Source organism: Pelobates fuscus, chromosome 11 (genome assembly GCF_036172605.1).
Source record: "Pelobates fuscus isolate aPelFus1 chromosome 11, aPelFus1.pri, whole genome shotgun sequence".
NCBI lineage: Eukaryota > Metazoa > Chordata > Amphibia > Anura > Pelobatidae > Pelobates > Pelobates fuscus.
In genome coordinates, this window is record NC_086327.1 from 82,987,328 (window position 1) to 83,002,901 (window position 15,574).

At 41.0% G+C, this 15,574-nt stretch overlaps 2 protein-coding genes across 6 annotated transcripts in view; one reads left to right on the top strand and one right to left on the bottom strand.

Moving 5' to 3' along the window:
* Nucleotides 1-223: 223 nt before the first annotated feature.
* TMEM25 (transmembrane protein 25) lies at nucleotides 224-8,098 on the top strand. Of its 4 annotated transcripts, none has more exons than XM_063437152.1 (9): nucleotides 224-674; nucleotides 1,359-1,443; nucleotides 1,545-1,778; nucleotides 2,142-2,381; nucleotides 2,508-2,636; nucleotides 2,823-2,850; nucleotides 4,252-4,352; nucleotides 4,836-4,907; nucleotides 7,662-8,098. In XM_063437152.1, the coding sequence occupies exons 2-9, from the start codon at nucleotides 1,395-1,397 to the stop codon at nucleotides 7,733-7,735; spliced, it is 927 nt and encodes a 308-aa protein (XP_063293222.1). In that variant the 5' UTR covers nucleotides 224-674; nucleotides 1,359-1,394; the 3' UTR covers nucleotides 7,736-8,098. The 4 variants fall into 4 exon arrangements, with proteins under 4 accessions (XP_063293222.1, XP_063293223.1, XP_063293224.1 ...); XM_063437153.1 differs by having other exon boundaries at nucleotides 224-545; XM_063437154.1 differs by having other exon boundaries at nucleotides 224-532.
* A 1,579-nt stretch (nucleotides 8,099-9,677) lies between these two features.
* The window catches only part of IFT46 (intraflagellar transport 46), a 29,537-nt gene continuing 23,640 nt past the window's right edge, over nucleotides 9,678-15,574 (bottom strand). For both annotated transcript variants that reach the window (XM_063435982.1, XM_063435983.1), the window contains exons 9-12: nucleotides 13,036-13,102; nucleotides 12,450-12,510; nucleotides 11,625-11,710; nucleotides 9,678-10,789 (exon numbers count right to left, since the gene is read on the bottom strand). In XM_063435982.1, the coding sequence (XP_063292052.1) occupies nucleotides 10,694-10,789; nucleotides 11,625-11,710; nucleotides 12,450-12,510; nucleotides 13,036-13,102 (310 nt within the window). In that variant the 3' untranslated portion in view covers nucleotides 9,678-10,693. The remainder of the gene's footprint in view (nucleotides 10,790-11,624; nucleotides 11,711-12,449; nucleotides 12,511-13,035; nucleotides 13,103-15,574) is intronic.

Here is a 15,574-nt window from a genome sequence, read left to right on the forward strand (position 1 = left end):
GGCCTGAGCAAAGTGAATCTCACATTTTATTCCACAAGAGCTGAACTCAAAACATGGTATACTGAACATTGATAATTATGGAAACCGAATGTCCAATTACTACTTTAACAGATTTATTCACTAAAGTGAGAAGAGTCATTTTAGGCCAAAATAGCCAAACTAGAAAAAAAGTCAGCTGTTTACAGTTCGGCTACTCTGGCCTAACATTGGAAATTCACTTTGATTCAGGTCAGTTCACTGTTTAGTGAACACATCTTCTAAATTAGCAAAGAGATACTCAATTTGCAAAACCCTCATCCCTCATAGTACCTGTCACTGTTACCCGACAGCCCAAATCATTCTTGACTCCTTGCAATAGGCCATGCAGTGTAAACTAAAACAAGGCCATTGCTCATTATCTGGGTGTTGGGCGCCATCTAGTGGCAAGTCATGTCGGTCATGGCTTGGCTCCGCCTGCTGGATGCTGGCCACTTGGAATACCACTGCAGAGGTTGAATGGTTGAACAGAACGTTGTGGTTGCTGATGTTGCAGGTGCAGTTATGGGGTGAGAGAGAACGATGCATGGCCTGTACAATCCAGTTCAGGGCGTCATAGAAACAGTCACAGCACCTTCTCAGAGATCAGCAGATGGGAGGACAGAGTTTGCATCAGACCCCAGCCTCAGCTGATGTCGGTGAGACTCCAAATTGTACACCAGGGAGAGGAGCTGGGGTGCAGGGAGACACTGTACACGTCCCCTGCAGTAGGAGTTGTGGTGAGACTCCAAATTGTACACCAGGGAGAGGAGCTGGGGTGCAGGGAGACACTGTACAAACCCCCTGCAGTAGGAGTTGTGGTGAGACTCCAAATTGTACACCAGGGAGAGGAGCTGGGGTGCAGGGAGACACTGTACAAACCCCCTGCAGTAGGAGTTGTGGTGAGACTCCAAATTGTACACCAGGGAGAGGAGCTGGGGTGCAGGGAGACACTGTACAAACCCCCTGCAGTAGGAGTTGTGGTGAGATTCCCAAATTGTACACCAGGGAGAGGAGCTGGGGTGCAGGAAGACACTGTACAAACCCCCTGCAGTAGGATATGTGGTGAGACTCCAAATTGTACACCAGGGAGAGGATCTGGGGTGCATGGAGACACTGTACACGCCCCCTGCAGAAGGAGTTGTATTGGCACTGTGGAAAGGGGGCATGCAAACCCATCTACTTGCAGTAATAGACAGTCCTTTTATAGTCTCGAAGGAGGGTGTATATAGCTGGATGATGAATTTGAAGTTCAATATTGATAAATATTTTCTGAATTATTCCAAATCTGAGCAGGTTGGGCCTATTTTAAAAGTGATGTTCTGTATATTCTTCTCCTGCAGCAATGAACCTGGCGTGATTGATGTGTCCTGTCCAGAATGCTGCTTAGTGTATCTCTGCTGCTTTTATACCAGCTATTGCATAGAGGTGAGCATCTGCCCTTGCAGCTGTTATATAGCAGAAGAACATTGTAGTATTGTGCACAAACTGCCGTGCTGTGTTTATATCCCATTCCTTGTGTGTTCCAGGTATTGGAGAGCCACTTCAAAATGAGGAGACTCAAGGATTTCCATGCGAGGGGGCTAGTCCTTCCTTAACATGGTACCTCAATGGGGTGAAGCAAGATACCGGGGTGGGCAAGGACCCTCCATTCCTTTTACCCCTAACCCCTGGCAGTTCTAGTATACTTACCCTAGCAGAAAGTGGGGCAGATAACTGCAGCGAACCATCACAGAGAGGAGAAGAACTCCTGAGCGTGCACTGTAAGTGTTAAATTAAATATTATGCTGGATATACAGTGGTATGTTTCATCAGAAATAGTTTGCTGGATATACCGTGCTGCGTGAGACCAAGAACTGGTATGTTGAATATACTGTGGTATGTTTGGTCAATAATTACTATATTGAATATATTGTGGCGTGTTCGTTGTCAGTATCAAGAATGTTGGTTTTTCATTAAATCAGAGAGATGGAAGGGGTCCCTAATTTCTATGATGATTTGACAAATAAATGGCAGAGCAGTTAAAACAGCTGAGCTAGAAGTTTAAAATTTTTGCCTAAAATTTGCTTTTTCTCCACAATTTCTGTCCCGTGAATAGCTTTATCTTTGTTTTTTTCCTTCTCCAGTTCCTGCTGACTCTCCAGGTCATATTTCACGTAGTTCCGGGCTCTCTTTACTCCTACTCCTAGTAATCCGAGCCCAGCCTCCAACCAGCTTTACTCTGCGTGGCCAGGACGGGAAGCTTGCGCTCAACTCTTCTCGTCTGCTCTTACTTGACACCCGAAACGTGGAAGGCAACGGGAGCTTAAAGGTAAAGGTCAGCACTGAAAATGGTGGCATCAGCCGAGCATCTGTATCAGCATTGGGTGAGTGATCTCTTAAAGGCACCCCGTTCACTCAGATTTAGTAATCTAGTGCTCATTCTGCCTTCTAACTTTTTTACATCCACTATCTTTTCTAGTTGCTAACTACACTGCTCCAACACACCTTAGGTCTCCTCTCCACCCGGGTAGAACTCCCCCTCTTGGCATTGGTTGTGGGGGTTGCTGGAGCGACTGCTGGTATTATTTTGGTGAATTCCCTGATCTGCTGCTTCTTGCTAAGGAGGAAAAGGAGGGAACGTAAGTGAGTGGTCTAGGAGCAGTGTGGATGAGTATTGGCATCTCTTTCATAGCTGATGTAATGTGTACTCAGATAATCTAACACATACAGAGGCACAGAGGGATGTGAGTGCTGTATCATAAAGACTAACAAGGACATTGTTGATTATTAAATAATGTATTTCTATTTTTTTTTTTTTTTTGTAGACGGCATGAGAAATCAACTAACGCTAAGGTGAGGATCCACATATTTATTCCCATTCTCAAGGGAATTCTGTAACAGAAAATATTTTGTCTGTAATTTGTATTCACCTGGGAGGCAAACCTTATGCTAAAAGGATACTAAGCACCAAAACAACTTTAATGAAGCAGTTTTGGTGTATAGCTCATGTCCCTGCAGTCTCACTGCTCAATGTTCTGCCATCTAGGAGTTAAATAACTTTGTGTATGCAGCCCTATCCACACCACATGTGGTTGTAACTCTCACAGCCTCCATGAAAAGTTTTTATCTCCTGCTCTGTTAATAGTTTAATCACATACAGGAGGCTGCTGCAGGCTCTATTGGGCTATTAACAGAGCAAGCGATAAGAAATCATTATGGAAAGCTTAAAATGTAGATTTTTTTTCCAGGAAGGCTGTGTGAGTATGAGCCAGGGAAGGTGTGGCTAGAGCTGCATAAACATGTGATGGAACTCCCAAATGGCAGAGACTATGGAGGTATAATATATACATAAAGTTGATTTGGTCCATTGGAAGGGACCTGATCCTGAGATGTTCATTGTACTAAAGCTCTGTATAAATAAATCATCACTGTGTTAATGTTATTAAGAAGATACTTGAGATGGTATCTAATCCACATTTGTCTACATTGTACAGCCAATACTATAAATAATATGCAGGCTATAAAATATAAAAATGGAAAAAGAAATTAAATTATACTCCGTTTCAAAGCTGCTGAACTTTCTGCAGTGACCTATACTCAGACTAGGAAGTACCGAACATCTGTCAGCCATTTGAAGTAATTGATTTCACAAGCACATCACATAAACCTTTGCATAACTTACTGATAAATCCATTTATGCCAAGAATAGAGTAATAGAGGTAGCTGAAGTTTTTTTCTGAAACATCTTTTTTAATCAGTTACAGGAGGAACTGGGTACAGTGTGTACCTGCATTATGGCATGATCCTTACAAGCTCTTCACTGGGTAGAAAGCAACTAATTCATTCTGGGATGTCTCTGAGTAACTGGCATATAGATGTAGTGATGCTTGGAAGTCCAAGGAGTTATACGCAACTGTCCAAGGTCACAGTGATAGGCAACTTCCTTGCACCATCCAATAACCTATGCAAGAAACTTTAAGTTTTATTTGGAAATGTCCCCCATAATACTGCACTATAGTATGCAATATCAATATTACGCAATGATATGCATAGATCTTAAAATGTGTTAAAGACTGTGTTCGGCAAAGATAGATTCAGTAGCTGTGGATATCCTATCCATATTCGTATTAAGAGTTGAGAATAGCTATTGTTCATGGTTGGGTATATCCGGTTATGAATCTGACTCGTTATCAAATAGGGAAAAGTAAACTATGTTTTGGAGGATATCACTGTGTCTCCTGTTTGTATTCTCAGCACATCGAATAACATGAAGTTAAATAACAGTTGTCTCCCTCGGGAACACATGTCTCTACCGTCCAACCTGCAGCTCAACGATCTACGACCCCAAGCCAGAGGTACACGTATCTTCTATTTCCTTAAAGTGTTTAAAATAAACTAATGTTTAGTTAACATGCAGTGCGGTGCCAATGTTTGGCTCACAACGGAGGCAATACCTTCTAATCGTGTGCAGTGAGCGATTGACTCCATGGGGTACATTTATAAAAATGTTCTGTTCTAAAAGGTGGAACAAAAATATAAAAGGGTAGAAGGTCTCCAGTGGAATGTGTTGGCTGGGTCTACTGGTTTCCATGGTGATTGCAGGACTTTTAGAATAGAACACGATAAACATCCCCCAATTTATTATCACTCATTGGGTGCTGTCTCTCAACTGCTAGTCTGGGCAACACATGCCTCACACTTGTTTTTCACCTTAACTCCTAGCTCCCCAGAATTTCTATGGTTGAAGGGTATTGTCCTACAGGGTGATGCAGGTCACATACATAATTTCTTAGTTAAATGCTCCTTCCTAACATTCTGTCTTTGAAACCTTCACCCAGGACTGCAGGATGCTTCGGCAGGTGATACACAGGAAGATGTGTCTCTGCGTTGTGGAATATTGTCTGACACAGGTAGGTGAAGATTACAGATCCATTCAGTTTCACAGAGGTAAATCACAATCCCAAGCATATGGATATTTTATTTCTTGTTATAAAAGCAAATCTTAAAGGGACACTATAGTCACTAGAACAACTACAGCTCATTGAATTTGTTCTGGTGAGTAGAATAATTACCTTCAGGCTTTTTGCTGTAAAATGCAGTGTTTACATTACAGCCTAGTGATAACTTCACTGGCCACTCCTCAGATGGCTGTTATATATCCTTCCTGGGTCATGGCTGCCTAAAATGTATCCAAACATTCTGTGTCTCTTCCGTCTGCATGCAGACACTGAACTTTCCTCATAGAGATTCATTGATTCAATTCATCTCTATGAGGAGATGCTGATTGGCCAGGGATGTCTTTGAATCATGCTGGCTCTGCTCCGATCTGCCTCTTTGACAGTCTCAGCCAATCCTATAGGGAAGCACTGTGATTGGATCAGACCACCACTTCTGATGATGTCCGCACACTGCTTGTTTTTTTTGAGGCAAACAGCATGCAGATCTACAGCTTCTGGCTTGAATACAGTAAGATTTTGCTATATTTATGGGAGGCATAAATACCTATTTTCTGTGCATTATTTTAATGGATACTCTAAGCACCAAAACAACTTTAGTTTAATGAAGCAGTTTTGGTGTATAGATCATGCCATTGCTGCAACATTACTCTATGCCATTTAGGAATTAAATCACTTTTGTTTCTGTTTACGCAGCACAAGACACAGAAACAAACCTATGAAAGCATCGACGGACACAGTCAACACAAAAGAAAATTGTTTCATTTCCAATCAGATCTTATACCACAGTGTATTTATTTTAGAAGTTTTTATCTTTTGCTCTGTTAATTGAACTTTAAGCACACACCCAACTCCTGCAAGCGCTAGCAGGCAATTAACAGAGCAGGAGATACATTCTAAATTAAACAGACGTTGCAGTGAAGGAAGTTTCAAACTTAAATCTCTCTTTACAGAAAGGGGGCAGGGAGGCTGTGTAAGTCACCAGCAGGGGAGGTCTGGCTACGGCTGCATAAACAAAGTGATTTTACTGTTAAGTGGCAGATACTATACACCAAACTGCTTTGTTAATCTAAAGTTGTTATAGTGCTTAGAGCAGGGGTCCTCAAACTCCGGCCCCCCAGATGTTGCTGAACTACAACTCCCATGATTCTTTTAATTACATAGATAGCCAGAGAATCATGGGAGTTGTAGCTCAGCAACATCTGGAGGGGGCGGAGTTTGAGGACCCCTGGCTTAGTGTCCCTGTAAGCCCTCTTTCGTCAGAAGCACCGCCTATCCCACTGAAGACTATGGAGGTTATGAAGTATCAGTGTTATTCACTAAAGTAAGAATTCAAAGTGAATTCTAAATTGATTGCCAAAGAACAGGAAACAAGCTGGCTTAGAGATTCTTTTCCATTTTTACCACAATTACCTTAAATTTGACATTTCATTGAATTCTTACTTTAGTAAATAACCTTGTTTGTTTTCACAAATCAAAGTCATGCACTGGGTATCTAAAAAAAAAAACAAAAAAAAACTCAGTGAGAGGTAAGCGGTTCAACTGCAGCATAAGGAGGTGTTTAAAGCATATGTATGAAGTAGCAAATATATACATGGAGGTAGTGTTACATGGGATCTTTTATTTCCAGTACTACAGCACATTGTAGTGGTTATGCTACAAATAGTCTATGGGTACCACCATCAAAAAATGTGTCATTACTTCCGCAGATTATTATCAACATACCTACTAGATTGAGTTGTAGAGGTTATGGTATATAGTACCCCTTCATGTCATTGGACGTGGTACATTACTGGTAATACTGAAGCCATATATACTCATAAATAACCACATTCAGTTGCTTAAAATTGGCTAAATAAATATTCATGAACTCTGGAAGCTTTGATTACATAAGAATTGCCTGGCCTATCTACTTGATGTCACATGTTATATACCAATTAAAGGAACACTCCAAGCACCATAACCACTACAGTGTGCTAAAGTAGTTATGGTGCCAGGGGTGGCCTGGCACGCCACAGTGTAAAGATTCAAATCATTTTGTAATGGTTTGGCTTCTTACCTTTGGTCTACCATGGGCACTCCACACCAACTCTCCACTGGATGCTCTCTTAATTGAGCTGATAATCTCACTCGAGAGCTTCAAGCCCACTTTCTGGCAGAGAGTAGATGTGGAGCAGCGTCCAGTGAAAAAACGATTACTAAACTGTTTGACTATTTGACACCATAAACACTACAGTGCACTGTAGTGATTATGGTGCCTGGAGTGCTCCTATAAACAGCTCAACAAGATTGTATTCTATACTGGGATGACCAAGAGACTGTTGTAGAATCTACATTTTTAATAATTCTGGTAAAATTCAGATCACAAGTCAAATGCGATGCAATGCATTCCACTATTCTTTGCCGATTTTCCAAGACACTGGATCTGAACTCAGAACTTGTATTTTACCGGAAATAGGTCTTAATAAAACTGAACTCAAATTCAGCTGCCAACGCTGCTTTTCATTGAATATTTCAAGTTCCCAAATAGCACTGCTGAATAGTATTAAAGAAAATAAATAAATCCCATCCCTCCAGTCGCAATTTCTATTCTTCTGTCACAGTGATCAGTGTTATGACAGTATGAGATATATGAATTAAGTTGTGCAATGTCTATGAGAACATGCCATTGGCAGTCAGTTTCTAAACTTTTCTCATCTTCTTTTCTAGGATTTGATCGTTTTCCACTGGTTGGTTACATTTATAAAGCACCCAGTGTGAGCAGTGATGAAATATGGCTGTGATGTCACTTTACCCCACACATTTTTCCTCTCATATACGTGTTGGGCAGAACATGACCTGCAGGTCCTTTTAATACTTGATTTTCCAGCACAATGCATGTAACTTAATGCCCTTCCACCCAAGATGTATTGCAGAAAGGGGTATGGATATTTTAGGATGGTAGGAGGTAACTAGTGCTTCAACCAAAGATGTGTCTATTCCTAGAGCCAGTGTAGGCAAAACATTGGTAGCATTGTGCCGAAATAAAGCCATAGGGTGTATGCAACATTTGTATATGTTGGCAAATTCTGGATGTATTATGTACGAGTGTGGCAGCTGCTTTGAGAGGTCATATGTGTGTAAATGTGGACTGTGCATGGTGTTGTGTATGTATTGTGTGTCCATGCGTTACATATTTGTTTTGGATGTGTGTGTGGTGTTTTGCGTGTATATAAGGTAGTAGTCTGTTTGTGGAGTGATTGGTGGAATTGCATGCATGTGTGTGAGCGGTTTGTGATATTGTGTGTTTATGGGCAGCCTGTTGTGTTATGTATGTATGTGTGTGGTTCGTGGTATTTTTTTGGTGTCTGCCAGTTATGTATATGTGCAGACTTCTGTGGCCAGACTTCTGTGCTGTTAAGCATGTGCATGTTGGTTGATTGTAATAGTTGTGTAGGTGTGGTGTCTGTCTTTGGTATTTCGTGTATGTGAGCGGTTTTTAGTATAGTTTGCGTTGTTTATGTGTGCTGCCTGCTGTTATGTATGTGTGGGCTGTCTGTGATGTTTGCTTTAAAGGACCACTCTAGTGCCAGGAAAACACTCGTTTTCCTGGCACTAGAGTGCCCTGAGGGTGCCCCCACCCTCAGGGACCCACTCCCGCCGGGCTCTGGGGGGAGGAAGGGGTTAAACTTACCTCTTTCTCCAGCGCCGGGCGGGGAGCTCTACTCCTCCTCCTCTTCTTCCTCGCGACGTCATCGGCTGAATGCGCATGCGCGGCAGGAGCCGCGCTCGCATTCAGCCGGTCGCATAGGAAAGCATTCATAATGCTTTCCTATGGACGCTTGCGTGCTCTCACTGTGATTTTCACAGTGAGAAGCACGCAAGCGCCTCTAGCGGCTGTCAGTGAGACAGCCACTAGAGGCTCTGGAGGCTGGCTTAACCCTCAGAATAAACATAGCAGTTTCTCTGAAACTGCTATGTTTATAAAAAAAAGGGTAAAAGCTAGCTGGACCTGGCACCCAGACCACTTCATTAAGCTGAAGTGGTCTGGGTGCCTAGAGTGGTCCTTTAAGGTACTTGAATGTGTGGTCTGTCTATAGTACTGTGGGAGGGCTGTTTGCAAGGTTATGTATGTGTGGTCTGTCTGTAGTGTTGTGTGAGGATTATATGTAAGAAAGGTGTTTGCAGAGGATTTGTAGTTGTTATGCTACAAATAGCAATACATTTTAAAGATATAATTAATATATCTAAAACTTTTTTTATGCCCCATATCCTTCTTGCCTACCTATTCCCAGGGAGGAGGGGCATGAAGCTTTATTAGTCCCTGGTGATCCAGTGTGTGGATCTTGAGGTCTGCACTATCCACAGGTTGAGAACACTTTGCCAATGTTTTCATTCTGGCAAGACAAAGTGAGGCCATGATAACTTGTGAAGAAATGTGAAATAGAGTTCCCTGTGGTGTTTGCACCTGTTGGAGGTGTATACCACAGGCTCCCTTGCGCTCCAGACGCTGGGGCACTCTGGGGGATCCTCTACGGATGATTTGGGCCCAGCAACCTCACATGCCATAGCTTGCCTATCCCTGTCCTAGAGTTGTTGTTTTTGTTAGCAATTGTTCTATATGCAAAATGAGCACCAGACGTCGTGCAATAAAACATCATGGTATAAATCTTATTACACTACAAGTAAAAAAAAAAACTAGAGTACACTTGCCCTCAAGCCTGTTAACATAAAATTTCCAAATCAGTGTATGTATAGGTCCATAGTTAGAAAAACTGACTACGTCTCAAAGATCTATTTTGTTAGCAGGGCAAGGCATATAAAAAGCTCTATTGATTTACCAAATGCTCAAGGGGGCTACATTGCTCTCATAAAATCACAGCAAATGTACTGAAGGAAATGCTGCAATGTGAGCAGTTTGTGCAGCCCAACCACAGAACCACATAGCGCTTTGATATCACTGCATACTGACAGAAGTAGATACAAGTGAAGTGATTGACTTTGTTTGAGAGTCAAAATAAAAGTGTTTGCAGGTCAGAATTGGCTTGTCTTCCAGTATAAGAAAATACCCAACAAAACACTACCCTCCAGGTGTAGCTGTGATGCAATTAAATATAAATAAATAAATACTTTAATAGGCATGAGATTTTTTTTTAAATGAATATAAAACTTATAGCTCTGATTAAAAGCAAGTGGCTAAAAAAGAGCAATACTAATATGTGCATTTGTTAAAATGAGGTGTTTTGAATGTCTTCTCATCTGCATGTTTAAGAGGACTCAATACAAGTGCGGAGATTGTGAATCTTCTATATGATCCAAATCCACCTGCAATAAACTAAGGCTCCGTGTACAATGTTCAGACGTCTTATTTTGTACACCAAACCTTAAATAGAAGGTATCTATTTGCAATTTGTTATGTTTCAATATTGCATATATTTTCCGAAAGGAGTTTATTTTATTATGGAAACATATCTATACATGGTGTTCCATATTATTAAATTATGGAAAAAAAAATAGAACAACATCATAACACAATACTATTACAAAGATAAAAAACAAACAAAAAAAAATATATAGCCCTTTTAATTTGTGCTTCCCATACATAATGCAATTAATTGCAAAGCTATTACAGATATGTATGGGGAAAAGGGCATTTGCGTTTATAAAGGTGAACGCCTTCCATGTGAATATATTACAATTTCAGACAATTATGGACTGCTTGCAGAAGTGCTATATTAGTGGGGCAGAATGAACGAATGAGATCAGTTAACGTGCAGGTCATCTGTGTCCCCAGTAGGTGGAGCAGTATTTCCAGAGGTGCCTCTACCCTTGTTTCCATTGGCTAATGCTTTGAAATGCTATGGAGACGGAGAGAGAGAAAACACTTTAGGGATATTCAGAATAGCAGGAGGCCTTGGGATTATTATAGGGCCCTCATCTACCTATTGTTCCTGTGTAATTGTCACATTTATTGTAAATGCCCCCCCCCCTTTCATAACATTGTAAATCACTGTGGAATTGGTTGGCACTATATAAATACTGATAATAATACAATTAATCATCTAAATTAACTTACAAATATCTAGAGTTTCATTTACCTAGATCTATGTACAGGCAATGGCTATTGCACATTAGAAAAAAAGTAATACATTGGGGCAAATAGGTAATTTAAGAGAATATATATATTCAATAGAGATGCAAAATGGTAAACATTTTACACATAACATGTTTCTTTTAAACAGAAAAATAGTTAATAATGAGAGTGGTGGTTTGCAGTGCTAAAATGTGTCCCAGTTGGTTAAAGCATTAAATTAAAAAAATATTAAAGGTTTATTCACTAAACCCCAAACTATAGTGAATTCTAAAATGTATGCTCTAATAACCAAGCTATGACAGAATGTATTTATGTTAGATCAGTTATTTTGCTTACATTTTAAAATGTAGTTTTAAATCCACTAATTATTTCGTGAATAACCCCAAAAGTGTATACAATTCAAGGCTGCATTAATTGAGGGGAACATGCATTATATATTCTCTTTGAGGGCAGAACATCGTTTAGTGCTGCCATTAACGTGCTTCAAGGTCACATTTCAGCAGTGAATGCTTTTAGTATATTGATCTGGGAGGAAAGACGTAATTGGGCTCTTCAAGTCTCTGATAACTTGTGGAGACCAGGCTACAGCCTTAACTAACCTGAGAATTCTTAAATTCTGAATATAGAGAGAAGAGCACATGAAGAGACTGTATTCTGTTTTTGTAAACTGGAATATCCAGGATTCCTGCATAAAGTAAAAAAGAAAAGCAGACCATTTACATCAGCATTACCTTGTTTTGCTACATGCTTGGAAAAAAACCCTAATCAATAAAATACAGCAGCAAATAGTATATAATGTTCATTGATATACCGGTCTGTGCAAGTAATCAGCATTGAAAATTAGAGGAACATTTTTTTTTTCTCCAAAGGGGAATTCTATTTTGAACATGAGTAAATATAATCTATGAGCTTTCATTCTCTAACATTATTATTTATAAAGCGCCAACAAGTTCTGCAGCGCAGTACAATGGGTGGACTAACAGACACGTCATTGTAACCAGATGAGTTGGATACAGAGGGATTGAGGGCCCTGCTCAATGAGCTTACATGGTAGAGGGAGTGGGTATAGTGACACAAAAGGAACATGCTATGCTCACTTTAATTGATAACTTCCCCTTAAGCAACTAATATATCAATTATCATAAATTTATTTTTCGAAAACTGGCTCTGCTTGGAAATGGCTCCCAACAAGAGCACAACTTTCCTACGATCCACTGATTTCATTACAGGGACATCAGAGTCTCTGCCCTGTATCCCCAAAATGAATTGACAGGAGAGGGATTTTTTTCTTACTCAAATTATTTATTGGAAAACCAATATATTTGCTAGTAACACTGCCAGCAAATGTATATATGAAAATGTATGTCATGTCTTAAGAGCAGATGGTGTACCCATGACAGATACATGTTGTCCTACGGACTTACCACAAATCACATCAATATATGTGGGAAGATCACAGTCTAAATCAGCAGTTGGAAGACCAACCTAAAAGTACAAAAAGAATGAGTTACACACAAGACAGAATGCTGCTTTAAAATGGACCTAGTATGTTCTTATTTTGAAGATATTTTAGCTCTACACCATTTGGATTAAACGTTAATCTAAGGACAACTATTTCATTTTTAAAGACAGTCAGAGGTTTAGGCATCAGAAGGCTTTTATGAATATTAATACTTTTTTTAGACTACAGTCTTGGCAGTCGGTTTAGATTGATTTTAAGACGTCTGATGCCACCAATCACTGACAGCAAATACATTGTTGGGAAGGAAGGAAACATTTACCAGTTTTTTTCGTTAATTAATGTTCTGGGGCAGGGGTAGGCAACCTTCGGCTCTCCAGATGTTTTGGAATACATCTCCCATAATGCTTTTACAGCCATATTGCTGGCAAAGCATCAAGGAAGATGTAGTCCACAACATCTGGAGAGCCGAAGGTTGCCTACCCCTGTTCTGGGGAAAATAAGTCACATTTAACAGTGATTTAATTTGGCAAACAGGAATGTATTGGTACCTTTCCAAGGAGCTCCTCAAACTCTGGCGGCCACTCCTGCATCAGCGTGTCTATGTCTGGCATTGGTCTATGATGAAAGAAAACATAAATTTTACTTACCGAAAATTTCTTTTTCCTGAAGATTAGAGGCAGTGCTTATACCACAGGGATATCCAATCTGGAGGGAAAAAACAGGCAGGCAAATCTCCAAACATTTTAATCCCTCCCCTAATTACCTCCTTTCCCATAAGTAGCAGCTCCTCCTGATCATCCCCAGACAATACATAAGCCAAATAGCTGCAAAATTACTTAGTTTATTAGAAAAAAGGGGCGGGAATTGTAGCACTGCCTCTAATCTTCAGGAAAAAGAAATTTTCGGTAAGTAAAATTTATGTTTTTCCTTTCAGATTAGAGGCAGTGCTTATACCACAGGGATATAATAAAGCAGATCCAGAGGGCGGGTTCATTTCACTACTGCTTGAAGCACCTTGCGCCCAAAAGCTGCATCCTCCGAGGCCAGTATGTCCAACTTGTAGTGTTTTGAGAAAGTATGGAGCGAGGACCACGTAGCCGCTGAACAAATCTGAGAAGGAGAAGCAGCTGCTCGCAGAGCCCAGGACGTCGAAACAGATCTAGTAGAATGGGCCTTTAACGGGCCTGCATGATCCATGCCATTCTTGGAATACGCCAACTGAATACAATCCTTCAGCCATCTAGCCAGAGAACTTTTCGAAACCTTCATGCCTTTTCTTGGGCCCTTGAATAATACAAAAAGACTGTAATCCTTCCTGAAGGATTCTGTTGCTTTTAGATATTGCAAAAGACATCTCTTTACATCTAGGCAGTGAAATTTGCTTTCCAAGGCATTAGATGGATTCTGACAAAAAGTTGGTAAGACCACTTCCTGGTTAACATTTGAAACAGAAAAAACTTTCGGGCTGAACGAAGGATCGAGCTTTAGAACCACCTTGTCCTGATGAAAAACTAAAAAAGGAAAATTTGCCCGAAGAGCTTGGATCTCACATACTCTTTTAGCAGATGTAATAGCCACCAAAAAAACAGTTTTCAATGAAATGAGCTTTAGGGAAGCTTCCTCCAATGGTTCAAAGGGCGGCTCACAAAGCGCGGAAAGGACTAAGTTAAGATCCCAGGGAGGACAGGTTTCCCTAACATAGGGCACCAAACGAGTCAGAGCTCTGAAGAACCTAGAAATCAGAACATTTGAGGCCAGGCATCTGAGGGAGAAGAAACTGATAGCAGAAACTTGTAATTTCAACGATGCAGGTTTAAGGCCTTTTGCAAATCCCATCTGAAGGAAGCTTAGGATCTTCTGAATGGATGCGGAAACCGGGTTGACTTTAAACCTACAACACCACTGACAAAATATCTTCCAAATACTAGTGTAGATCTTAGACGTCGATTCCTTGTTAGTTGCCAACAGGATCTTAATCACTTCAGGATCCAGACCTTTGCTCTCTAAAATCTGGAATTCAGAAACCAAGCCGTCAACTGGAATTTCCGAAGGGTCGGAAGAGGCACCATGGCGTCCTCTAGAATTTCTCCTGAAAGCGGCAACTTCCAAAAGGTGGCCCCCGGAAAGTTCAGGAGAACCGAGAACCAACTTCTCCTCGGCCACCATGGAAGGATTAGGATAATCCTTACATTTTCCAGCCTTACTTCTTGAAGTATTCAGGGAATAAGCACTACTGGCGGAAAGATATAAGCCAGGTTGAACTTCCATGGAACTGACAGGGCATCTATGAAATCCGGCCTGTCCGCTGGATTTAGGGACGCAAACCGTCTTGTCTTCCTGTTCATTCTGGATGCCATCAGGTCTATCTCTGGAACACCGAAGCGGTCTGTGATGAAATTGAAAGTTCTGCATGACAGGGACCAATCTGCTTGTTTCAAATGATGCCTGCTCAGGGCATCCGCCACCACATTGAATTTTCCTAAAATGTGAACTGCAGAGATGGACATAAGGCGCACTTCTGCCTACAGCATGATCATTGAACACAGGCTTTCTAATCTTGTTGATCTCGTACCTCCCTGTTTGTTCAAATATGCCACTGTCGTACGATTGACTGAACGAATTTGAATATGTCGCTTTTTGATGAGAAACTGAAACGCCAAGAGTGCCATCCATACGGCCTTTAATTCCCTGAAGTTCGAGGAACTTCTCATATCCTTCACTTGCCAGGACCCCTGCTTCTTTATGTCTCCCAGATGGGCCCCCCAGCCCAGCGCAGAGGCGTCTGTTGTTATGATAGTGAAGGACTTCATCCGGAATGACAGACCCTCGTGGAGGAAACGAGAAGATGTCCACCACTGCAGACTTTTTAAAGTTAGATTGTTGAACCTCATCAGCCCATCTAGGCCGAGTTCCTGTCGATTCCAGACTAGCAGAATGTTTCTTTGAAGAGGTCTCATTCTGGCTTTTGCCCAACCGACGGCCGGAATTGAGGCTGCAAACAGACCCAGCAAGCACATGGCTTCTCTGATTGAAAACACTCTTTTTACTCTGAGATTCCGGATTAACCGCTTGATCTTTAGTTTCTTT

What these genes read in the sequence shown, in the direction of transcription:
- TMEM25 (XM_063437152.1), top strand. Translation starts at nt 1,395, where the DNA reads ATGCTGCTTAGTGTATCTCTGCTGCTTTTATACCAGCTATTGCATAGA. An exon ending in ATACCAGCTATTGCATAGAG is followed by an intron (nt 1,444 to 1,544) that starts GTGAGCATCTGC and finishes TGTGTGTTCCAG; the next exon opens with GTATTGGAGAGCCACTTCAA. An exon ending in TGGAATATTGTCTGACACAG is followed by an intron (nt 4,908 to 7,661) that starts GTAGGTGAAGAT and finishes CTTCTTTTCTAG; the next exon opens with GATTTGATCGTTTTCCACTG.